Source organism: Phoenix dactylifera, chromosome 11 (genome assembly GCF_051530095.1).
Source record: "Phoenix dactylifera cultivar Ajwa chromosome 11, Ajwa_hap1_PhDact_Kaust_v1.1, whole genome shotgun sequence".
Classification (NCBI taxonomy): Eukaryota; Viridiplantae; Streptophyta; class Magnoliopsida; order Arecales; family Arecaceae; genus Phoenix; species Phoenix dactylifera.
In genome coordinates this window covers 853,555-878,386 of record NC_143200.1, presented here as the reverse complement: position 1 = coordinate 878,386, position 24,832 = coordinate 853,555, and the positions used below count along the sequence as shown (strand labels likewise).

Here is a 24,832-nt window from a genome sequence, read left to right as displayed (position 1 = left end):
AAATCGGTTTCAGCCTAGGGAAGAGATGGTGATCTCCAAGCTATGGATCACTACCGCGTGTCGTCTCCGAGACGAGGGATGAGAAGGAATCTTTTTTGGTCTCTGTATCCGTTTATGCGATATAAGTATTTCAGTTGGATGCTTGCCCACGCTGGGCCCTTTCTTGACCCCTTAGAAAAAGAAATTGGACCCACCCAAAATAAGTTTCCTTACCTACACCTTGGACGGCCTGTCTCTTGTTTTATGGGAAATGACAGCCTTGTGATTGATTGCCTTGTTTAATTCGATTCATTATATGTATCTGTCACAACCTTTTTAAAGAATATATATATATATATATATACTGATTCCCACCATGAAAGATTTTGTCACCATAACTAAAGAGAAGATATTTAGTTTCCATATGGTTTAAAAGTCCTTGTTTGATTGGCCAAAAAAAGCAGCCTTATAATTGTCTTCCAATTCCATTCGGCATCGATATATAGCAACCTTTTTAAAGAAAATATATTTAGTAACTCCCACCCAAAATAATTTCCATAATGGCTTTTAAAAGCCTCGGTGTTACCTCCCGTTTGATAGTGTAAAGGTAGCCTTGTGATTATCTTCTTCAATTCCCTTGGGTACGTTCGCCATGAAGACCATGCGTTTGGTTTTGGTTTTCTTCATCCTTGCAGGACTCTTTGCTCAGAATCAATGTAAGTATTAGGTTACTCTGTTCGTTTGCCTTCCTCCCTCTCTTCCGCTATCTATGTCTGTTGCTGGAAATTGGACCCGGGGGCTGCCGCGAACCAAGAGGGGAGGAGCTCCGCTGCCGGGACGGTGGATGACGGTGCGTCGACTGGTGGCGTCCTCCCGGAGAGTCCTACAAAAAAACCGGTGGCCGGGCTTTCCGGCGCCGGCCCTCCGAAGCTTAAGTCAGAGGAGGCTAATATGTGGAGGGAGTAAAGGAGGAGGAATGTTTGTTCTTTTTTGTGTATATTTGTGTCCGTTCTGTGTCGTCCCTTCCCTCCTTCCCCCAGGTTCCCTTTTATAGGAAGATATTATGTTACCTGGGAGGTGACAGGGGGATTTGTCCTCTTTTGTGATAATTAGGCACGATTTTGCTCATTAATGGCGTAGTGGAGAATAAGGCTGGATCAGACCGGAGTCAGGGAGTTGTCGCGGTTGATCGGACCCATTGGGGTGGTTGAACCGCCGACCGTGGTGGGCCTGGGGTTCGTAGATGGTAAGTGCATTAATTGCTGAGTGAACCGGCGGTCGGGGAGAGCCATACGCTTTGATGGTTCAGTGATCCGGAGATAATCTTGAGCCGTGTTCATTTAATTACTGAGTGCATCAGAGGCCTGAGGGGGTCTCATGCATTGATGATAGGCCGTGCCGAATACCTGCGGAGATCTCGTGCCTTGATGGCTTAGGGATGGTGGCAGGTTGTAGTGGAGTCATGTATTTAGTTGTCAGATCCTTTAAAGGGTTAGACGGAAATTGGGTATTCGGCTAAGGCATGGGCCTGGCACGGGTGCCGAGCCGAGCTGGTCGCCTAGCGGAGTGTCCTGTGGCGGGATTGCTTCTGGTCGGCGCTCTTTGGTCGGGCGCCTCTCTTGTCGGCGCTCTTTGGTCGGGCGCCTCTCTAGTCTGCTCTCTTTGGTCGGGCGCTTCTGAGACGGCATGACTTGGGTTTTTCCCCAACAGTGTCTATCTCTTTTCGTGAGAAAAGATGAAGAAGACTGGCAACACTGAAAGAAAATAGTACCTTAACCAGTATTCATTCATTAAAAACACAGTTATGATTTTTTTGGTGTAGAAAAAGCTAAATCCTGTTCTTGCAACTTGTATTTCTTTACTAGTTTTAAATCTTTGTATCATAATATTTGATCGTCAATTTTAAATTATGGCCAAACTAGGCTAATATAGTTTCTAACCTTGAACGTCTTTTGGATAGGTCAAGGCCCAGAGCCGTGCTATATTGACGTTTGCATTTCTGGACGTCCCTGCTACTGCTGCCCAGCCCATGGACGCGGGTCACGTTGTTATAATACGCGAGCGGAATGCGTGGCCGACTGCAACCCCCCTGCAGGAAACCTTTACCAGACTCCATGAGTTCAAGATTCGAAATATGCACTTGTCCTCATGAATAATGATCCATGTGTGCTGTAATTGCTTCACATGCCTTTTTAGAAAGTAATAATAATCGAGTTATGTGATATATTATCAGAAATGGCTGTCTATCTGTACGTGATATAATCCATAACATCACCCAACAAAACTAGCCAGAAAATATTATTTATGATTAAGGGCTCGTTCGGTTCGCAGGAAAAGGAGGGGGGAAAGTGTGGTCAACGAAAAAGTAATGAAATGCCTCTTGTTTGGTTGGAGTTTTCAAAGGAGAGAGATAGAAAAATTGTATTCCCATGGGAATATGATTCCCACATTTCATAGAAAAGTCTTTCCCATGAGAAACATGGGAAAGTTACTTTCCCATGAGGTGAGAATCACTCCTTTTTTATTTTTTTCCAAAAAGAACCTATTTTCAAAGGAGAGAGATAGAAAAGTTGTATTCCCATGGGAATATGATTCCCACATTTCATGGAAAAGTCTTTCCCATGAGAAACATGGAAAAGTTACTTTTCCATGAGGTGGGAATCACTCCTTTTTTATTTTTTTCCAAAAAGACCCTTCAGAATTAAAGAAGCATTAAAGAGGCATTAAAAACCTATTTTTTATTAAGGGCATAATAGGAATTATACATAACTTTCCTAAGAAAGTGGATGGTCAACCAAACATAAGCACTTTGGAAATTTGTCACTTTCCCATGGTTAACCAAACATGCCAAAAGTACTTTCCTAGGTATCCTCTTCCTAGGAATCTGATTTTCAGAAATTATATTCCTAGGAGGAAAAATACTTTTCGCGAACCAAACGAGCCCTAAGATGATAGCACAGTTGGAATGGGGCTAAGATTTCACCGAAGTGGCTCAGGTTCAAAACGCGTGAGCGTCGATTAAATGCGGGGCCGGATGCCTAATCCTATTACTAAAATGTCCCTCCCTCCTCTATTACTAAACTTATTACAATAATATATATATATATATATATATATATATATATATATATTATGGTGTATGGATATATTATACAGTAAAAAAATTAAAAAATAATAAATTTTGGAGTGCACTAGATAGATCTCTTTCATCCGCAAAATATTTTTAAAATAGTTGATCACATATGAAGCCACTCAATCTGCTGTTCCATTAGTCTATATATATATATATATATATATATATATATTTGCCTATGAGATGAGCCCATGGATCTTAGCCGAAATGTCACCCTACTTTAGTACTAAGCTCTCATTCCTAGCATTAGTGGTGGATATAAAAAATAGTCAAAAATAGGTAAAACTTGTGGGTGGGTCCCATTTCTTTTTCTAAGGGGTCAAGAAAGGGCCCAGCGTGGGCAAGCATCCAACTGAAATACTTATATCGCATAAACGGATACAGGGACCAAAAAAGATTCCTTCTCATCCCTCGTCTCGGAGACGACACGCGGCAGTGATCCATAGCTTGGAGATCACCATCTCTTCCCCAGGCTGAAACCGGTTTTGGTTGTGCATCCGGATGATATTAGTTAGAAGCAAAAATTCATACGCATCCTTATCTTAACAGAAATCGATGTAAATTAAATATAAAAGATTTTTAACATCCCATTGAATTAGATCAGCTGTTTGTTAATCTTTTGTCATTGTTTATTCTAACTTCAGTACTATCTCTATTGAGCAAAATCTTTATGAAGTGAGGAATCTAAATGGGACATGACTCTTACCAAGCTCCCAACCATGGATAGTGTAACCCTTATTGACAGTGTAGTGAATAAAAGATGCAGCGTTGGTGGAGTTCCAGGGTCCTCCTAAAGAACCACCCGGCAAATGAACCCTTCCATTAAGGGCATTCAGCCCAAAAATGATTACAGCTCTGAAGCAAGAATGCATCGGATTAGACAGAATTTATGAAGAGAGCAATGAGAAATGCAGGATACGCCTACCACGAAAGCATTCATTATGAAAGCATACTATCCTAACAGAATTTTTCTAGTGGGATCAAGGGAAAAACTAGTCCATGAGGCATTTATAGGAAGTTTAAATAATCAAAGTACCCGGCTTTTTTGAAGAAACCATTGAGTTCATCCCATCTATGCATGGGTAGGCAGCCTTGAGAAAAACCAAACATCTCAGATTTTTTCTTAACAAAAGGAGTACATGGCTGTTGAGGATCCACGCCATATATGACCTTATCTTGCAAGGAGCCCCCAATGCGGAGTTTCAATGGAGAAAATTCTGAAAGGTCACTGTTGGGGGAAAAACCCCAAGTCATACCGCCACGGAGGCGCTCGACTAAAGAGCGCCGACCGGAAAGGCACTCGGCCAAAGGGCACCGACCTGAAGGCACTCGACTAAGGAGCGCCGACCAGAGAGAGCGCCAAGAAGAGGCGCCCAACCAAAATAACCAAGTAAAGCTGCTCGGCTAGAAGAGCCGACCAGAGGACGCCGACCAGAGAAGCGCTCGAACTAGAAAGCGCCGACCAGAGACAGCGCCAAATAGAGGCGCTCGGCTAGAAGGTGCTCGCCCAAAGGGCGCCGACCCCGCCACAGGGCGCCCTATTGGGCGACCAGCTCGGCTCGGCACCCCTGCCGAGCCGACGCCTCAACCAAATGTTCAACCTGCCGCCATCTCCAAGCCATCAAGGCATAAGATCTTCGCGGGTATTCGGCACGACATGTCATTAATGCACGAGACCTCCTCAAGTCTCCGATGCACTCAGTCATTTAATGAACACGGCTCAAGACGATCTCCGGATCACTGAACCATCAGAGCGTATGGCTCTTCCTGACCGCCGGTTCATTCAGTAATAAATGCACTTACCATCCACGAACCCCAGACCCACTACGGCTGACGGTTCAACCACTCCAACGGGTCCGATCGACCGTGACAACTCCCTGGTTCCGGTCTGATTCGGTCCCGTTCTCCACTACGCCATTAATGGGCCAAATCGTGCCCAATTATGACGGAAATGGACAAATTTTCCGTCACCTCCCAGGTAACACAAAATCCCACTATAAAAGGGAACCTGGGGGGAAAGAGAAGGGGGACGGAAGGACCGAAAAACCCCGAAAGAGGGACCGAAAAAGAGGAGAGAAGATAGAAGTAAACAGCACAGACACCATTGATGACATCAATCTCCTTCACCTTATCCACATATTGATATTGTCTTCTCCACATACTCTCTCCCCCGCTCTCTCCACATATCTGCCCCCTCTGACTTAAGCATCGGAGGGCCGGCGCCGGAGAGCTCGGCCACCGGTTTTCTTGCAGGACCTGCGCCCCCCTGGAGGACACCACCCCGCCGGCGCACCGTCGACCACCGCTTCTGAGGCGGAGCTCCACCCCTTTCGGAGGACGTCAGCAGCCGGCGCGCGGTCGCCCACCGTCCCTGCGGCGGAGCCCCTCCTTCCCCGGCTTCGCGGCGGCCCCCGGGTCCAATTTCCAGCAACAGTTGGCGCTAGAGGAAGGGACTCCGAGCAGAGGAGCGTCTTCAGTCGCCTCGGCGCAGGGACGCACTTGGTACCAGGTACCCATTTACTTAATGTCTTTACATTATTTCATTCTTGGATTTCTCTCTGCCGACGTCCTCGAGGAACGGACTCCGAGCAGAGGAGCGTCTTCAGTCGCCTCGGCGCAGAGACGCACTTGGTACCAGGTACCCATTTACTTAATGTCTTTACATTATTTCATTCTTGAATTTCTCTCTGCCAACGTCCTCGAGGAACGGACTTCGAGCAGAGGAGCGTCTTCAGTCGCCTCGGCGCAGGGACGCACTTGGTACCAGGTACCCATTTACTTAATGTCTTTACATTATTTCATTCTTGGATTTCTCTCTGCCAACGTCCTCAAGGAACGGACTCCGAGCAGAGGAGCGTCTTCAGTCGCCTCGGCGCAGGGACGCACTTGGTACCAGGTACCCATTTACTTAATGTCTTTACATTATTTCATTCTTGGATTTCTCTCTGCCAACGTCCTCGAGGAACGGACTCCGAGCAGAGGAGCGTCTTCAGTCGCCTCGGCGCAGAGACGCACTTGGTACCAGGTACCCATTTACTTAATGTCTTTACATTATTTCATTCTTGGATTTCTCTCTGCCAACGTCCTCGAGGAACGGACTCCGAGCAGAGGAGCGTCTTCAGTCGCCTCGGCGCAGGGACGCACTTGGTACCAGGTACCCATTTACTTAATGTCTTTACATTATTTCATTCTTGAATTTCTCTCTGCCAACGTCCTCGAGGAACGGACTTCGAGCAGAGGAGCGTCTTCAGTCGCCTCGGCGCAGGGACGCACTTGGTACCAGGTACCCATTTACTTAATGTCTTTACATTATTTCATTCTTGGATTTCTCTCTGCCAACGTCCTCAAGGAACGGACTCCGAGCAGAGGAGCGTCTTCAGTCGCCTCGGCGCAGGGACGCACTTGGTACCAGGTACCCATTTACTTAATGTCTTTACATTATTTCATTCTTGGATTTCTCTCTGCCAACGTCCTCGAGGAACGGACTCCGAGCAGAGGAGCGTCTTCAGTCGCCTCGGCGCAGGGACGCACTTGGTACCAGGTACCCATTTACTTAATGTCTTTACATTATTTCATTCTTGGATTTCTCTCTGCCGACGTCCTCGAGGAACGGACTCCGAGCAGAGGAGCGTCTTCAGTCGCCTCGGCGCATGGACGCACACGGTACAAGGTACCCATTTGTGCTTCTACATTAATGTTTTTACGTTATCTATTGTCCTCGGATCTCTGCTGACGTCCTCAAAGAATGGACTCCGAGCAGAAGAGCATTTTCAATCGCCTCGGCGAAAGAATGCTCACGACACCAAACTATTATACTATGGTGAATCCTTGTCACGAGCTGACAAGTATTCAACCCAATTGTTGGGAAAAAATTCGGTCCGCCCCGATAACTCGAGGCTCGGACCCAAAGTTCACTAACTTCGCTAAAATTTTAAGTCCTAGAGACCGCCTTAGGGCTCGGTCGAATCCTGGACTAAGCTCGGAAAGACTCTCCGAGCCCAAATTCCTCTTAGCATAAGCGTTATGCCGGTGGTCGAAGGACCGAGCAGCGGAGCTCGGCAAGCCAAACCTAAAACCCTGTGGCGGGTAAAAGCTGAGGCCCTAGAGCCCATATCCTCGGAACCTAAAACGGACCCGAGCAGAGAAACTTGGACTACAATAGACAAGTTTCCAAAAAAGTATATTCATTTCAAAAGGCCCGTAGGCAAAGTACAAAAATTCGGGTTTGGCCCTTACAAGTATGGGGGGCCATCCCGACTTAAACCAAATAAAGCAAAAATTACACTAAGATTCGAGCTCGACCACTTCAGCTTCGGCAGTGCCAGGAGTGGTTGGCTCAGCAGCCGGGACCTCTTCGGTGGCCTCGGCAGCGATAGGAGTAGCCTCGGAGGCGACCTCGGTCACTTCGGGGACGGCTACGGCCGCCTCGGTCCCCGGAGTTTCTGCCTCCGCAGCCGGCCTCTCGACCCCTGCTCCCGGTTGGAGCAGGTTCACGTCAAAATCCGGGAGGAGCCGCCGCAGTTGGTTGCGGAAATCCCGGAAGCCTTGGATCAGCCCATTCACGCCCTCCTCTTCTAGGAGGTCGCGAAACTCCTCCGACTCGCGGAAGAGCCTCACCGCATTCTGGGCCTGCTCTAGAGCCTCGAGCTCCCGGGCCTCATGATAGGTGGCCTTCCGCTCGAGGTCCCTTAGCCCCCGCTCGAGCTCTAAGTGGCGAGCGCGGGCACTCTCCACCTCCTGCCCGCGGGAGGCCAGCGCCTGCTCGGCCTTCGCCAGGCGACTTTCTGCGGCGCGCTGCTCGGACCTCGCCAATGCGTGCGCCCCCTTCTCTTCCTCGAGCTCTGCGGTAAGAGCTCGGACTCCCTCCTCGGATGCTCCAACTTTTTCCTGGAGCACCTGACGCTCGGCCTCGGCGGCTTGGTACTTCGCCTCGGCGGCTAAGTACCTCGCCTGGGCCTCGTCAAACCCGCGCTGGCACCTCCGGGCCTTCTCCCGGTATTCTTGGACTAGGTGCATCAGCATTTCCGTCTCGTGCAAATGCTGTAAAAGAGACGAAAAGAAAAACATAAGGCGCCACTAGGAAAAAAAATCTATACAAATTACACAGGAGGAAAATTTTACTTACCCGGACGGCGTTGCAGCGGGTGAAGTCCATGAAAGCATTATAGCTCATGGACTGCATCATGGCCCGGTCGGCCGGGAGCAGCGCGAGCCGAAATACTTCGCGCGCTACTCGAGGGCTCTCGAGGGCTGAATCGCCCTCGAACACCGACCAGGTGGGCGCAAAGGGCACCCGTTCCTCCGAGCATGATGGACCCGGAAGGCCAGCATCGGCTGGCCTAGGTAGAACCGACCCCGAGGCTCCCTGACTGCTCCCCGGCTCGGAGCTAGGGGGCTGGGGTCGGACGAGCGGCCGATCTAACCGCCGCACAACTATGGCGGGGCATGCAAGCACGGGACCCGCGGAACTCCTCCCTTGGTCGGCGACTGAAGCGTCCCGCCGACCAGGACTTTGCACGGGCGCCGGGCATGGGGGCACCACCGAGGCTGCCCTGGAGCCCGAGCCCCCGGAATCCGCGCCCTCCCTCTGACCAGCTTCGGGGCGCGCGGGCTGAGAAGGACCCGCCCCGGAGTAAGCAGGGCGAGAAGGGCCCGCCTCGGGATGCGCGGGGCGGGAAGGACCCGTCTCGGCCACTGCTGCCGCCGAGGGAGTCGAGGTCGCCGAGACCTTTTGCTTCTTCCTCGGCTCGGTAGGCTCGCCCGAGAGCTCGGCTGCCCTCTTCTGGAAGCGGGCATAGAGGACTTCGCTTTTCGTCACCATCTTTGCGATGTCTGCAAAGATGAACAAAATTAGAACATTAGAACAACAAGGAAATAAAAAGCTGTTTAACTATCCTTACCCTGAGGATGTGCCGAGCTCAGGCCCACGTTCACCAGAGCGTCCTCGCTAATGAGGCCGTTCAGCAAAATCCCGTCCCCAAGGCTGCGGATGGTATCGAGGGTCTCTTGCTCACGCGGAGAAAGCTGGCGAGGCCTGTTGATGGACTTAAGCTGGGCTGGCCCCCACCTGGAGGCCTCTGGGAGATGGGTGGAGCTCTTCTGCGGCTCCTGGGCTTCTGCTTCTGGGCATTTCTATGGCTCTCCAGCTTCGTCGCAGTGGACGCTGTTGGGGCTTCTCCGCCTGCTGGGGCCAGCAAGGGGACCGCCGTCGTCGATGGGACAACTGCCATTGCGGTCACTGACGATGACTTCGTTTGCGCTACGCTGGATTGGTGGCCGCCGGAGAAGTGTGATTACGGGACTTGTAGCTGGGGCCTCGCATCCGTGCTCAATCTGGTAAAAAGTTTGTTTTTTTGGCTTAGTGCTGATATATTTTGCAATGTGGAGCTCGTCAAAATCTGAACTTTTATTCATATGGATTTTCTCAGAATTGTTTTTTTTTTTTGTGTGGGGGGTGGGGGTGGGGGGGGGGGGGGGTTCAGTTTGGTAGCAATGCTCAATTTGGTCAAAAGTTCGGATGTTTGCTCTGTATTGTGTTATAATTTGTAATGTGGAGCTTGTCAAAAACTGAACTTTTTCTTTTTTGGTCGAATTTGGCAATTGTTTGTGTTGTTTCTAGATTTTTTTTTCTTAGCATTGTCTATGTAAAAATTTATATTTTTGTCAGTATTTGGCAATGGTTTTCTATGATTTGGAGCTTAATTAAAATGAAGAATTTATATTTTTGCCTCTATTTGGAGAGTTTTTTTTGTCTATGTGTTGTTTCCAGATTGTTTCCCTTTTTTCATTTCGAGTGAAAACTATTTGTAGTTTTCATTAATATGCTAATTTTATTTGTTTCACTCTTCTTGATATCATAGGTTTGTTGAATGGAAATTGAAAATGAGGATCGAGTACTTCTGATAAAGTTCACTCCATCATCATTTATATTTCCTCATAATGTCTAAATCCTGTGAGGTCCCATTTTACATTTTGAAGATGGTTTCCTTGACATGGTTTCTGATATTAGTAGTAGTATATAGTCTTAAGAAAAAAACGATCTTCTTCTTCTTCTTCCTCTGAAAAGAAATGAAGGGCTATTTGGTTTACTATGCTTCGTTCCCTTCTATAATTCAATTGTTTATTTGGTGTGTTCATTTGTCCATCTCATGTTAGTGTGTGTGATCCAGACTTTTTTTTTTTTCAAAACAAATATTACTTTCTGAATGTGAAGGTAAAATGATTGAAAATGGTGATTGACACAGGTGTTTCATTTTTTCCTTCCTCTAGAATCTTTCCAACAAGATTTTATTGAATGCTGTTAAAGGTAAGTGCTTTCCTAGTATTTTATTTTAAAAAATTAATCTATGCCTATGCTTTTAATATCAAATGGCCAATCTAGTTTTTTTTTTTCCTCTGAACTAATTTTTGTGACTGTTGCTGGAAATTGGACCCGGGGGCCGCCGCGAAGCCGGGGAAGGAGGGGCTCCGCCGCAGGGACGGTGGGCGACCGCGCGCCGGCTGCTGACGTCCTCCGGAAGGGGTGGAGCTCCGCCTCAGAAGCGGTGGTCGACGGTGCGCCGGCGGGGTGGTGTCCTCCTGGGGGCGCAGGTCCTGCAAGAAAACCGGTGGCCGGGCTCCCCGGCGCCGGCCCTCCGATGCTTAAGTCAGAGGGGGCAGATATGTGGAGAGAGCGGGGGAGAGAGTATGTGGAGAAGACAGTGTCAATATGTAGATAAGGTGAAGGAGATTGATGTCATCAATGGTGTCTGTGCTGTTTACTTCTATCTTCTCTCCTCTTTTTCGGTCCCTCTTTCGGGGTTTTCCGGTCCTTCCGTCCCCCTTCTCTTTCTCCCCAGGTTCCTTTTTATAGTGGGATTTTGTGTTACATGGGAGGTGACGGGGAATTTGTCCCTTTCCGTCATAATTGGGCACGATTTGGCCCATTAATGGCTAGTGGAGAACGGGACCGAATCAGACCGGAACCAGGGAGTTGTCACGGTCGATCGGACCCGTTGGAGTGGTTGAACCGTCAGCCGTAGTGGGCCTGGGGTTCGTGGATGGTAAGTGCATTTATTACTGAATGAACCGGCGGTCAGGAAGAGCCATACGCTCTGATGGTTCAGCGATCCGGAGATCGTCTTGAGCCGTGTTCATTAAATGACTGAGTGCATCGGAGACTTGAGGAGGTCTCGTGCATTAATGACATGTCGTGCCGAATACCCGCGAAGATCTTATGCCTTGATGACTTGGAGATGGCAGCAGGTTGAACATTTGGTTGAGGCGTCGGCTCGGCAGGGGTGCCGAGCCGAGCTGGTCGCCCAATAGGGCGCCCTGTGGCGGGGTCGGCGCCCTTTGGGCGAGCACCTTCTAGCCGAGCGCCTCTATTTGGCGCTGTCTCTGGTCGGCGCTTTCTAGTTCGAGCGCTTCTCTGGTCGGCGTCCTCTGGTCGGCTCTTCTAGCCGAGCAGCTTTACTTGGTTATTTTGGTTGGGCGCCTCTTCTTGGCGCTCTCTCTGGTCGGCGCTCCTTAGTCGAGCGCCTTCTGGTCGGTGCCCTTTGGCCGAGCGACTTTCCGGTCGGCGCTCTTTAGTCGAGCGCCTCCGTGGCGGTATGACTTAGGGTTTTTCCCCCAACACTACCCCCCGACTTCCGAGTTCCAGTTGGCTACCAGCTGGAGCGCGGGAAGTAGCTTTGGTTGGGTCATTTCGGTTTCCAAAAATTTTAATTTACTGCGCATTTTGAATTATCGGAAGCTTCGAGGTGCCTTTAATAGGCGGCGTCTCTTGTTTCCCGAAAAGTCTCATTATTGGGACACTTTTTGCGAAGCGTCCTCGCGTCGTGGGCTCATGATGGGGCCGCACGATCTTCGATTGCGGACGCCTTTCCGCCCGATCCGATGGGGCGCTTCGGCGTTCGAAGCGCTGGCCCTAATTAAATGCGTCGTTCTGTCTTTTAGACCGACACGCGTCGCCATCCAAACAGGATACAGCGTCTCTCGCTGATCCGGGCCGTTGGGGAGGTCTATTTAAACTCTCCCCCGGCCTTCTGTCCTCTTTCTATTGCTTCCTGTTTCCAGCTTTTCTTTCTTCTAGTCTTCCTCAGACCGAAGTTCCTTTTCTCCGGCATATTCCTCAGGTTGTCCTTTTTTTCTTTTTTGATCCCTTTCTTCCTCTACAATGGGTTCTCTCCCCAGTGAAGTCGTATCCACCATGAGCACCCTGGAGGTCGAAATGACCGAAGAGTGGTTTTTCCCTCTTCAGGGGTTCCGTTTGGAACCCGCCAGGCGAAGGGATCGGGTAATCGATCCTCCGGTAGGCCAGATTGGAGTGCACCTGGAGTCACTCTGGGCCGGCCTCCGATTTCCTCTTCACAGCTTCATGAATGAGCTGCTAACCGTATGCCGGTTGGTTCCGGCGCAGCTCACTCCGAATGCCTGGAGGACAGTGATGGGCTTCCTGTCACTGTGTTTACTGCAGGGGATTCCGACCTCTGTTAACGTTTTCCGACGACTTTTTATTTTTAAGTCGAATCCGGGAGACGGGGAGTGGCTTTACATCGCCCTTCGGGCGGGTCGGCCACTCTTTCATGGTGCCCCCTCGTCCATTCATGGCTGGAAGGAGAAGTTCTTCTTCCTTGGCTCTGAACGGTCCTGGGGGTTTGACCCCAGGTGGGGGCCAGCCCAGCTTAAGTCCATCAACAGGCCTCCTCAGCTTTCTCCGCGTGAGCAGGAGACCCTCGATACCATCCGCAGCCTTGGGGACGGGATTTTGCTGAACGGCCTCATTAGCGAGGACGCTCTGGTGAACGTGGGCCTGAGCTCGGCACGTCCTCAGGGTAAGGATAGTTAAACAGCTTTTTATTTCCTTGTTGTTCTAATTTTGTTCTCTACGAAGCGAAGTCCTCTACGCCCGCTTCCAGAAGAGGGCAGCCGAGCTCTCGGGCGAGCCTACCGAGCCGAGGAAGAAGCAAAAGGTCTCGGCGACCTCGACTCCCTCGGCGGCAGCAGTGGCCGAGGCGGGTCCTTCCCGCCCCGCGCATCCCGAGGTGGGCCCTTCTCGCCCCGCTTACTCCGGGGCGGGTCCTTCTCAGCCCGCGCGCCCCGAAGCTGGTCAGAGGGAGGGCGCGGATTTCGGGGGCTCGGGCTCCAGGGCAGCCTCGGTGGTGCCCCCATGCCCGGCGCCCGTGCAAAGTCCTGGTCGGCGGGACGCTTCAGTCGCCGACCAGGGGAGGAGTTCCGCGGGTCCCGTGCTTGCACGCCCCGCCATAGTTGTGCGGCGGTCAGATCGGCCGCTCGTCCGACCCCAGCCCCCTAGCTCCGAGCCGGGGAGCAGTCAGGGAGCCTCGGGGTCGGTTCTACCTAGGCCAGCCGATGCTGGCCTTCCGGGTCCATCAAGCTCGGAGGAACGGGTGCCCTTTGCGCCCACCTGGTCGGTGTTCGAGGGCGATTCAGTCCTCGAGAGCCCTCGAGAGCCCTCGAGTAGCGCGCGAAGTATTTCGGCTCGCGCAGCTCCCGGCCGACCGGGCCATGATGCAGTCCATGAGCTATAATGCTTTCATGGACTTCACCCGCTGCAACGCCGTCCGGGTAAGTAAAATTTTCCTCCTGTGTAATTTGTATAGATTTTTTTTCTAGTGGCGCCTTATGTTTTTCTTTTCGTCTCTTTTACAGCATTTGCACGAGACGGAAATGCTGACGCACCTAGTCCAAGAATACCGGGAGAAGGCCCGGAGGTGCCAGCGCGGGTTTGACGAGGCCCAGGCGAGGTACTTAGCCACCGAGGCGAAGTACCAAGCCGCCGAGGCCGAGCGTCAGGTGCTCCAGGAAAAAGTTGGAGCATCCGAGGAGGGAGTCCGAGCTCTTACCGCAGAGCTCGAGGAAGAGAAGGGCGCGCACGCGTTGGCGAGGTCCGAGCTGCGCGCCGCAGAAAGTCGCCTGGCGAAGGCCGAGCAGGCGCTGGCCTCCCGCGGGCAGGAGGTGGAGAGTGCCCGCGCTCGCCACTTAGAGCTCGAGCGGGGGCTAAGGGACCTCGAGCGGAAGGCCACCTATCATGAGACCCGGGAGCTCGAGGCTCGAGAGCAGGCCCAGAACGCGGTGAGGCTCTTCCGCGAGTCGGAGGAGTTTCGCGACCTCCTAGAAGAGGAGGGCGTGAATGGGCTGATCCAAGGCTTCTGGGATTTCCGCAACCAACTGCGGCGGCTCCTCCCGGATTTTGACGTGAACCTGCTCCAACCGGGAGCAGGGGTTGAGAGGCCGGCTGCGGAGGCAGAAACTCCGGGGACCGAGGCGGCCGTAGTCGTCCCCGAAGTGACCGAGGTCGCCTCCGAGGCTACTCCTATCGCTGCCGAGGCCACCGAAGAGGTCCCGGCTGCTGAGCCAACCACTCCTGGCACTGCCGAAGCCGAAGTGGTCGAGCTCGAATCTTAGTGGAATTTTTGCTTTATTTGGTTTAAGTCGGGATGGCCCCCCATACTTGTAAGGGCCAAACCCGAATTTTTGTACTTTGCCTACGGGCCTTTTGAAATGAATATACTTTTTTGGAAACTTGTCTATTGTAGTCCAAGTTTCTCTGCTCGGGTCCGTTTTAGGTTCCGAGGATATGGGCTCTAGGGCCTCAGCTTTTACCCGCCACAGGGTTTTAGGTTTGGCTTGCCGAGCTCCGCTGCTCGGTCCTTCGACCACCGGCATAACGCTTATGCTAAGAGGAATTTGGGCTCGGAGAGTCTTTCCGAGCTTAGTCCAGGATTCGACCGAGCCCTAAGGCGGTCTCTAGGACTTAAAATTTTAGCGAAGTTAGTGAACTTTGGGTCCGAGCCTCGAGTTATCGGGGCGGACCGAATTTTTTTCCAACAATTGGGTTGAATACTTGTCAGCTCGTGACAAGGATTCACCATAGTATAATAGTTTGGTGTCGTGAGCATTCTTTCGCCGAGGCGATTGAAAATGCTCTTCTGCTCGGAGTCCATTCTTTGAGGACGTCAGCAGAGATCCGAGGACAATAGATAACGTAAAAACATTAATGTAGAAGCACAAATGGGTACCTTGTACCGTGTGCATCCATGCGCCGAGGCGACTGAAGACGCTCCTCTGCTCGGAGTCCGTTCCTCGAGGACGTCGGCAGAGAGAAATCCAAGAATGAAATAATGTAAAGACATTAAGTAAATGGGTACCTGGTACCAAGTGCGTCCCTGCGCCGAGGCGATGATCGGTTCTTTCAATTTTGAAAATAAACCACGCAATAGCACGTATCCCGTAGGATAGTGATTACGGGTGTCGGTCCACAGGGATTGGAGACAAGTTATTTTTCTTTTAAAAATAAATCAAAAAGAAGGATTTGCTAACTTGATTTAACTAAATTAATCTATGAGTACGAATTGAAATTTTATCAAAGTAAATAGATCTAGGGTTTGGAATCCACCACATAGCATTGCATCAAGGATTGTGTTCTTAGTTTTTATCTTTTGGAGAGGCATGCAATTTTGGCTACAAGCCTTTTAAAATAAAAGCATAAAGAGTATTAGGAAGATCCATCTTCGGTGTAGCATGAAGTGTCTACCTAAGTATGCTAATCTAGGATGCAGCACACTTCATCTTCCTAGGCATGGATCATCTTAGACTACTTTAGCAAACATGATTAGTAACTAGCATGCTCAAAATTTAAATATCATGAAGAAATATTTCATTGGAAATAAGAATTTAAACAGACTCCAAAATAATAAAAAAAATAAGAACTACAATTGCCCTGGTACATTGCTAGGGCTTCATCCAGCCCTAGACTAGATGTTTAGCCGAGCATGGCTTCCGGACGACCTCCCATCTTCAAATGAAATTGAGCACCTCCCATTCTTCCCAGAATAACACAAACTCTTCTCTTTCCTCCCCTCTCTCTTCCTTTTTTATTTTTTTCTCTCGGCTTTCTTCTCCTTCTTCTTCACCGAAACAGGGGAGACCTCTGTTTCTTTCTTCTCCACCAAGCTCCCCCAAGCTCCCTCTCCACCGAACGCCTCAGCCCCCTCCTTTTATAGCTGTCCGGAGTGCTCGTTCGGGAAGGGAGAAGAGATCACGGCCGGCTGATTCCGGGGCGTGATGCTGGAGGGAAAATCGCGGATGGATGGGGCGAAAGGCGTCAATCCATAGGAGAATGGCCGGATCTCGTGCTCCTTGATGGCTAGAAACGGAAGGGGATGGCTCCGGATGAGGGGTGCCGCGGGATCGCTGGGAGGCTGATGCGGAATGCCTGGATCACGGAGAAGGGGAAGGAGCTAGAGACAGACGCCGATCCGGAAGGAGCTGGGACGAGGGCGTGGATCTCGGATTTTGCTCGCTAAGAACGGCAGCTGTGAGGAGGCGGGGATGCAGGCGGATGCCTGATGCGGAAGACGCCCGGCTGGCTGGAGACGTTGCTGGCTTTGCTGGTTGATACGCACGGTGATCGCGGAGGAGTTGGTCTTCTACTCGCTCGGAATGGTCGCTGGCTGCAGTGCGGGATCGTCGGGATCACGGAAGAGGGGCTGGGAGGTTCGGTGATTGCGGAGGATTTGGAGACAAGCGTTGCTGGCACGGGATCTGGCACGCGGTGGGGACGCTGAGGATGCGGACGGCTTGGCACGGTGGCTGTTGATGGCTGGGATTCCGGGATTGATGGCGTGAACGGAAGAAGATGAGATGGGTTTCCTTCTTCGGGTGCTTGATTGGAAGCGGGAGCTTGGATGCTGACGGCTGGGTGGAGTTCTTTGAACGCGGAAGCGGGGGAGGATGCGGAGGATCATGCGGCTTGTTCTGAAACAGGGGAAGAGAAGAAATAAAATAAAATAAAATAATGTGGAAGATGAATACGGGAATGAGTAGGATGTTTGAATTTTATTATTATTTATATTTCTTCTTCTTTTTTTTTTTAGAAAAGTGGTTGGGGTCCACTCGGGTAAGTTGGAAGGGCTTTGTTCTGAATCTAAAATAAAGAAAGTTTGGACACGTGGAGAAAATGGGAGAGGCCTTTGTTTTGCTAAGTTGGGAAGCTTGGTGCACACGGGAAATATGACGTGGACAAAGGAATGGGTAGCTTCATGCACATGTGGGAGAAAGTAGTCCACACATGGAACAGATTGAGACTAGTTCGTGAATGGGATGACTCGACCTGCACACACATTAGACTAAATTAATATAGAAAATTAAACCAAACTTGAATTACCTCTAATAATTTATTCAAATGAAATGAGAGGGGAAACACATTTTCTTTTGTTAATATTTAAAATATGTGCATAACAATAGTAATAAGTGCTATGTAAAATAGATAAATTTGTACATTATTTAGCACTTATCAGGCGACTGAAGACGCTCCTCTGCTCGGAGTCCGTTCCTCGAGGACGTCGGCAGAGAGAAATCCAAGAATGAAATAATGTAAAGACATTAAGTAAATGGGTACCTGGTACCAAGTGCGTCCCTGCGCCGAGGCGACTGAAGACGCTCCTCTGCTCGGAGTCCGTTCCTCGAGGACGTTGGCAGAGAGAAATCCAAGAATGAAATAATGTAAAGACATTAAGTAAATGGGTACCTGGTACCAAGTGCGTCCCTGCGCCGAGGCGACTGAAGACGCTCCTCTGCTCGGAGTCCGTTCCTCGAGGACGTTGGCAGAGAGAAATCCAAGAATGAAATAATGTAAAGACATTAAGTAAATGGGTACCTGGTACCAAGTGCGTCCCTGCGCCGAGGCGACTGAAGACGCTCCTCTGCTCGGAGTCCGTTCCTCGAGGACGTCGGCAGAGAGAAATCCAAGAATGAAATAATGTAAAGACATTAAGTAAATGGGTACCTGGTACCAAGTGCGTCCCTGCGCCGAGGCGACTGAAGACGCTCCTCTGCTCGGAGTCCCTTCCTCTAGCGCCAACTGTTGCTGGAAATTGGACCCGGGGGCCGCCGCGAAGCCGGGGAAGGAGGGGCTCCGCCGCAGGGACGGTGGGCGACCGCGCGCCGGCTGCTGACGTCCTCCAGAAGGGGTGGAGCTCCGCCTCAGAAGCGGTGGTCGACGGTGCGCCGGCGGGGTGGTATCCTCCTGGGGGGCGCAGGTCCTGCAAGAAAATCGGTGGCCGGGCTCCCCGGCGCCGGCCCTCCGATGCTTAAGTCAGAGGGGGCAGATATGTGGAGAGAGCGGGGGAGAGAGTATGTGGAGAAGACAGTGTCAATATGTGGATAAGGTGAAGGAGATTGATGTCATCAATGGTGTCTGTGCTGTTTACTTCTATCTTCTCTCCTCTTTTTCGGTCCCTCTTTCGGGGTTTTCCGGTCCTTCCGTCTCCCTTCTCTTTCCCCCCAGGTTCCCTTTTATAGTGGGATTTTGTGTTACTGGGAGGTGACGGGGAATTTGTCCCTTTCCGTCATAATTGGGCACGATTTGGCCCATTAATGGCGTAGTGGAGAACGGGACCGAATCAGATCGGAACCAGAGAGTTGTCACGGTCGATCGGACCCGTTGGAGTGGTTGAACCGTCAGCTGTAGTGGGCCTGGGGTTCGTGGATGGTAAGTGCATTTATTACTGAATGAACCGGCGGTCAGGAAGAGCCATACGCTCTGATGGTTCAGTGATCCGGAGATCGTCTTGAGCCGTGTTCATTAAATGACTGAGTGCATCGGAGACTTGAGGAGGTCTCGTGCATTAATGACATGTCGTGCCGAATACCCGCGAAGATCTTATGCCTTGATGGCTTGGAGATGGCGGCAGGTTGAACATTTGGTTGAGGCGTGGGCTCGGCAGGGGTGCCGAGCCGAGCTGGTCGCCAAATAGGGCGCCCTGTGGCGGGGTCGGCGCCCTTTGGGCGAGCACCTTCTAGCCGAGCGCCTCTATTTGGCGCTGTCTCTGGTCGGCGCTTTCTAGTTCGAGCGCTTCTCTGGTCGGCGTCCTCTGGTCGGCTCTTCTAGCCGAGCAGCTTTACTTGGTTATTTTGGTTGGGCGCCTCTTCTTGGCGCTCTATCTGGTCGGCGCTCCTTAGTCGAGCGCCTTCTGGTCGGTGCCTTTTGGCCGAGCGCCTTTTCTGTAATGTCCGGGCCCAGAACCTACTAGGCCCAATGAGAAATGGGCCCAGTTAAGGGTTGGGCCCAAAATTTCACTGTGGGCGGTGCTGTTATCATGTTAAAAAAAAAAAAAAACGAAGGGATAAGACCGACAGGGAGGGGTGACCCTCACCCCTGCTGGCAGCCGATGCCGGCGCGCCGGAGACAGGGGGGCGGCGGCCAGTCCCGGAGCAGGAGGGAATGGAGAGGGAAGGGACCTCTGTTGCCCAAGGTGATAATCCAAGAGGGGGGGTGAATTGGTTTCTTTTAAACTTTTGGTGCTTTTAAAACTTTCGTAATTAAGTGAGGTGGACGCTTTCTTAGGTTATTTGTGTGAGTTAACTAATGCAAGAATAAAAGATAAAGCAAGAGAGAATGAAAGCATAAGCACGATCCAAACACAACAATGTATAGTGGTTCGGTGCTCTCCTTAGCACCTACGTCCACTCCCCAAGCGTACCCTTGGAATTTCACTATAATCTTGCGGATTACAGTTGGATTGTTTTCCGGGCTCACAATCCAAAAACCTTGTTGGTTTTACGGGCTCACCAACGAACCTTTACAACTATGGTTTTTCGGGTTCACCAAAAACCTTGTTGGTTTTGCGGGCTCACCAACGAACCTATACAACTTTGGTTTTCCGGGTTTACCAAAAATCTTTGTTGGTTTTGCGGGCTTACCAACGAACCTTTACAAAATGTTTAAGCAAATGAAAAGAAAAGATTTAAACTCCTAAATGAGCATATAAAGCAATATGAACAATAAAGAAGAGTTAGAAAGAAATTATCGCTTTGAAGTCGCTTTGCTCTTCTTTGTCAAGGAAGCTTCACTCTTCAATAGGGGAAGGAGCTCTTGATGTCTCTTTGAATGTGCTCAATCCCTTTCTTTGATTCTTGGATGAAGCTCTTGATGAAGGAGATTAGGGCTCTTGTGTCTTTCTTGTGTATGCTATGATTTCCCACTCAAAAGTTGTTTATTCTGATGAATAGTGCCCCTTTAAATAGTTTTCAACCTTCCTTGGACAAGCCCCATTCGTCAGATTTGAAAAACTAGCCGTTACATGCCTTGGGAAGGACAAAAAGTACATCTGCAGAACTAGCCGTTACTGTTCAGCCCGTGTTTAGGTCGGCTCAACCTGTCCTTGGGTCGACCCAACTTTACCTTGGGTCGACTCAACCATTTCTTGGGTCGACCCTCTCAGTGACCACAGAAACCTCAATTTCAGCCTTCCTTCCCATGGGTCGACCCAACCATTCTTTGGGTCGACTCAAAGTTCACTTGGGTCGACTCAAATTCTTCTTGGGTCGACCCTCTCAGTAATTCCAGAGAACCGTTTTCTGTCTGTCTTTCTGTCTTGCCCTTTGGGTCGACCCTCTCAGAGTTTGGGTCGACTCAAGCTTGGGTCGACTCAACCACTGTGTGGGTCGACCCTCTCAGTGAATCCAGAGAGCATTTTTCCTTTGCGTTTTGAGGTTCTTTGGAGGTTGGGTCGACTCATGCTTACCTTGGGTCGACCCAACTCACTGTTCATTTGTGCTGTTTTTGCAGGAGTGTGCCAGATGATTCCTTGATGTGCCGGGGTCGACCCAATCAACCTATGGGTCGACTCAATTCACACTTTGCTGCATCCTCAAGGTTAGATTCATCCAAATGAACAAGACCATATATATATTTTCAATTAAGCAAATGTACTGAGAGTAATGAACTTATAAATGAAGTATCAATTTAACTTATAGCATGCTCTAGATAATTGCTTGTTAATCATCAAAATAACACTATCATCCTCAATCTCCCCCTTTTTGATGATTACAAAATAAAGAGTATAAGCCTATTGATACTTGTCTTTAAAATCAGTTTATAAAAGGGATTGAATTTCTGAATTTCAGCTTTTTATATATATAAGTGAAATCTCCCCCTATATTATTCAAAATTTGCCAATTTGACTTTTTGAATGGCTCCCCCTTTCATTTATAATTCATTAGCAATGAAACTTCAAAAATTTGAGATAAAATATGAGTTTCAGCTTATGTATCGGGGTGAGAGAGGAGCGTGCCAAATTCTGAATTTATATGTGCCAAATTCTGAATTATGATAGAAATTTTTGATTTGATGGTTTTCATTGTTACAAATTGCTCCCCCTTAGATATATAAGCTTTCTTATATGATTTTCAATTTGTTTGCCCATTTATTTCTCTTTTCTTTTCATAACTTCTTTACTCACTCTTTCTCACAAAATTAATATTCTTTGTTTAAACACTATCTTTGCTTCTCCCAAAATCAATACTCTTTCTTAACTTCTCAAATGAAATACTCTTTCTTTTCTTAAAGTGAATACTCTATCTTTTCTTCTCCCCCTTTATATACTCTTTTCTTCTCCCCCTTTATATACTCTTTCCTTCTCTTCTCCTTTATATACTCTTTCCTTCTCTTCTCCCCCTTTTTGTTATCATCAAAAACATATATATGGGAAGAGATGCAATAAAGAACAAACTTCAGACTTCATTGATCAAGATAGGAACATTTTCATACATTAATGTCCAAAGTAAAGATAAGTACAATGTTCCTCAATCAAGATTTAAAGATACAAGAGAAGAGCAAAATACATATGGGAAAAAGCAAGATACATATGAGAACTAGATATCTAGCCTAGGCTCTAAACAAGATCGTGAGACTCTCCCGGATCGCTTGGCTACGGCTCTCTTGGGTCCCATTTCTCCAAGATCTTGAAGTAATCTACTGTTTGGAGATGATTGGAGAAGATTTGAGAGTGGGGAATAGGATTTTCGGAAGAGGACAAAGGATAAACAGTGCCCTAGAAGCTCACGGGTCCCCCCCTTTAACAGTGGGGTCCCGACGTTGGGTCGACTCAAGAAATTTCTTGGGTCGACTCAACGTTGGGTCGACCCTATTCTGGGTTGGGTTGACCCAAGTGCAGAATTTTTCTTTTCTCTTCCTTTTTGCTTCTAAAAATTTTCCTTGCTTCCAATCCTTATAAATTCTTTCTGGGACAATGATACATGAGTAAGGAATCTATTGATAACAAGTTTGACTCATGTTTCATGGATTTTTAGAAATTGGAGAAATGTATCATGAGACTACTTGCTCCCTTTTATATTTCTTCAATAAAAAGGATCACATATGCCTAATTCCCTCCTTAGCGTGCAAAATCTATCTTCACTCAAGGGTTTTGTGAATATGTCGTCTAATTGTTTTTCAGTGCATATATGCTCAATACATATGTTTCCATTTTATCTTATTTCTATGTGTTTGGCTTTAAGAATGAGATATTTAGGATGTAAGCCAGAAGTGATCTCTAAATGTAGATTCCAGAGATAGTTTTGAAATCAAGTGTAGATGGAATCCTTTTCAAGTTATTTCACGGAGTATCAAGAATAATATTCAAGAAAAGGCACGGATGAGAATCCAACATTTTTTTTTTTAATATATTAAGTATATAGCAAAATGAGAGCAATCTAATTAATTTTCAAAGTATAGTATAAGATCAAATAAAGATCAAACCTTATATACTTGAAAAACATAAGATTATGTTGAATCCTTAATTCTTAATGACTTTAAAGTTCTTTCATGATATAAAAGTATTGGGGCATAGATACCAAAACATGAACTTATGCAGTGTAGGATACATAAAATTCAAGGCTTTGAAAGTTCTTTTAGAGCTCTCTTAAGGACTTTCTTTTACTCTTTTAAAGATCATAACATCAAAATCAATTAAAATGAATTGGCTCAGGATTGAAACACTAAGGTGCAAGCCAATAAGAACTCATAAGTAGATTCCAAGATAAATTTTCGATACTAAGACAGACGGAATCCTTGTCAATTAATTTTCAGAAATAAATGATTTACCGATGAATATAGATGGAAATCCAACTTTCAAAAGATATTCAATGAAGCACAAAGTTTAATACCACTTTACATTTAGTATTCTTTGTCTCATCTTTAGATGCGAATTTATACGATTAAGTTCTATATGATCTCTTCCTCTGAAATTTTCTTTCTCCCTCTTAATTAATCATTCCATTTAAGAGTTTAGAGTTTGAGGATAATTTTCAATAAAGAGATTGAGTATTTAAAGCTCCCCCTCAAAAGATGCATTTTCTTTCAAATATTTTTTTTTTTTTGTTCTTCTATAATATCAAGAACGTAGAATGATCCAGAATTTTTCAAAATTTATAGCAATCACTCTTTTTAATCTTTCAAGAATAAATTATATTTTCTCTGTTTTTTTTTTTTGAATATGTATGGAAATATTAATCAGAAAATAATTCTTTTGAAGCTCAAATTTCTTTCAAAAGTAATTACATTTTCTTTTCTATAAGAATTATTGAAGTGAGTTGAAATATTTTAAGCTTTAGGATCATTAACTCTCTTCTTAAGAATATTTTTTTTTTTAATGATAGAAGCATTTAATTATGCAGGAGTGTATATTCAAAATATTAATTTCTTAGTCATAGTTTTTCAGCAATGTATATATGAAGCACCATAAATCTTTTTAATATCAAAATAATATCATATGTTTAGAACCATTTATTTGCAATCAAGATCATTGAAAAACACATCATTTAGACCAATTTCAGTACACTTATAAGATAAAAAATGATATGTTTCAAATGCGTATCGGAGCAAACAACCAAGGTATCCAAAGTAATTCTATTTTTTTTTTTAAACCGTAGTTTTCATCTAGAAATCATATTGAGTCATTCCCCAAAATGATGCAATCATTGAAGCATATAATGAAAGTTACAAAAATACGACAGTAGAAATATTTTAAATTTAAATTTAAGCCTTCATTACAAAATCAGATTCTGAATTTCATAAAAATTTTCAAAGAAGCTTTCAAGATTATAATTTGAGATATGCATCTTCTACATTGTAGCTCATCTTAAATTATTAAGATTGAAAACACATATTTCAAGAACATTAGAGCACATCCAAAATCTTTGTAATTCATATTGAATTTTGGTACAAATTGGAGGATATTATGTACTAATGTTAGGCAAGATAAAAGATATGTCAGAATCAATCCATTTTGCCTAATTTGCAAATTCAAATTATTATATTTTTTTTTATTTTTTTTTTTTAAATATATTCATTAAAACAAAATGATGTTGTTGTTGGTAATAACATGTTTCAATCAAATTTTATAGGCATGAAGCATTACAAGTTATATTTAGGAAAGATCTTTGCTATTTGAATATTGAAAACACATAATTCAAAATATGCAAAACATAACAAGCATGTCATGGATCAAAATCAATTCTTTTCAAATAAAATTTCCTTTATTTAAATGCAATTTAGCACTGATTTTATCCTTAAGGTGTGCTTTTAAGTGATTGAAACTTCATTTGATTTTTCCCAACCTTCTTATATATTTTCATTTATTTATCATTCATTCCCCAAATTTTTAATTTCTTTCTTTAACCATTCAATGAACATTTTGATTATCTTCATTTATTTTTTTTTTTGGATTTACTTTTCTATGCTCTACACTCTATTTGCTCCCTATCCGGTGGAGTTGGAAGGGGCACGAGGTACTACCACTAGCCTCCCTCTTGTGCCGTCCCTAATATGCCCTACACCGAATAGTTGGGTCAAATAGTGTCGGGTACTACCACTAGCCTCCCCATTGACACCATCCCTATGATGAGCAATATAGAAATGTTAAAATGTTCATTTCA

At 47.1% G+C, this 24,832-nt stretch overlaps 1 protein-coding gene and 1 long non-coding RNA gene across 3 annotated transcripts in view; one reads left to right on the top strand and one right to left on the bottom strand.

Moving 5' to 3' along the window:
• The window catches only part of LOC120104597 (uncharacterized), a 76,420-nt gene that overhangs the window by 37,603 nt on the left and 13,985 nt on the right, over window positions 1-24,832 (top strand). Inside the window, exons 15-16 of one of the 2 annotated variants that reach the window (XM_088706286.2) lie at window positions 9,186-9,448; window positions 10,382-12,913. In XM_088706286.2, the coding sequence (XP_088562412.1) occupies window positions 9,186-9,448; window positions 10,382-10,447 (329 nt within the window). In that variant the 3' untranslated portion in view covers window positions 10,448-12,913. Of the gene's footprint in view, window positions 1-9,185; window positions 9,449-10,381; window positions 12,914-24,832 lie in introns of those variants that run through there. The other variant, XM_088706287.2, reaches the window with a different exon arrangement.
• Window positions 3,675-4,388, bottom strand: LOC120104589 (uncharacterized). The gene is made up of 2 exons (XR_005506975.2): window positions 4,149-4,388; window positions 3,675-3,967 (listed from the first exon to the last, which is right to left on the bottom strand). It is a non-coding gene; the product is annotated as an uncharacterized LOC120104589 (long non-coding RNA).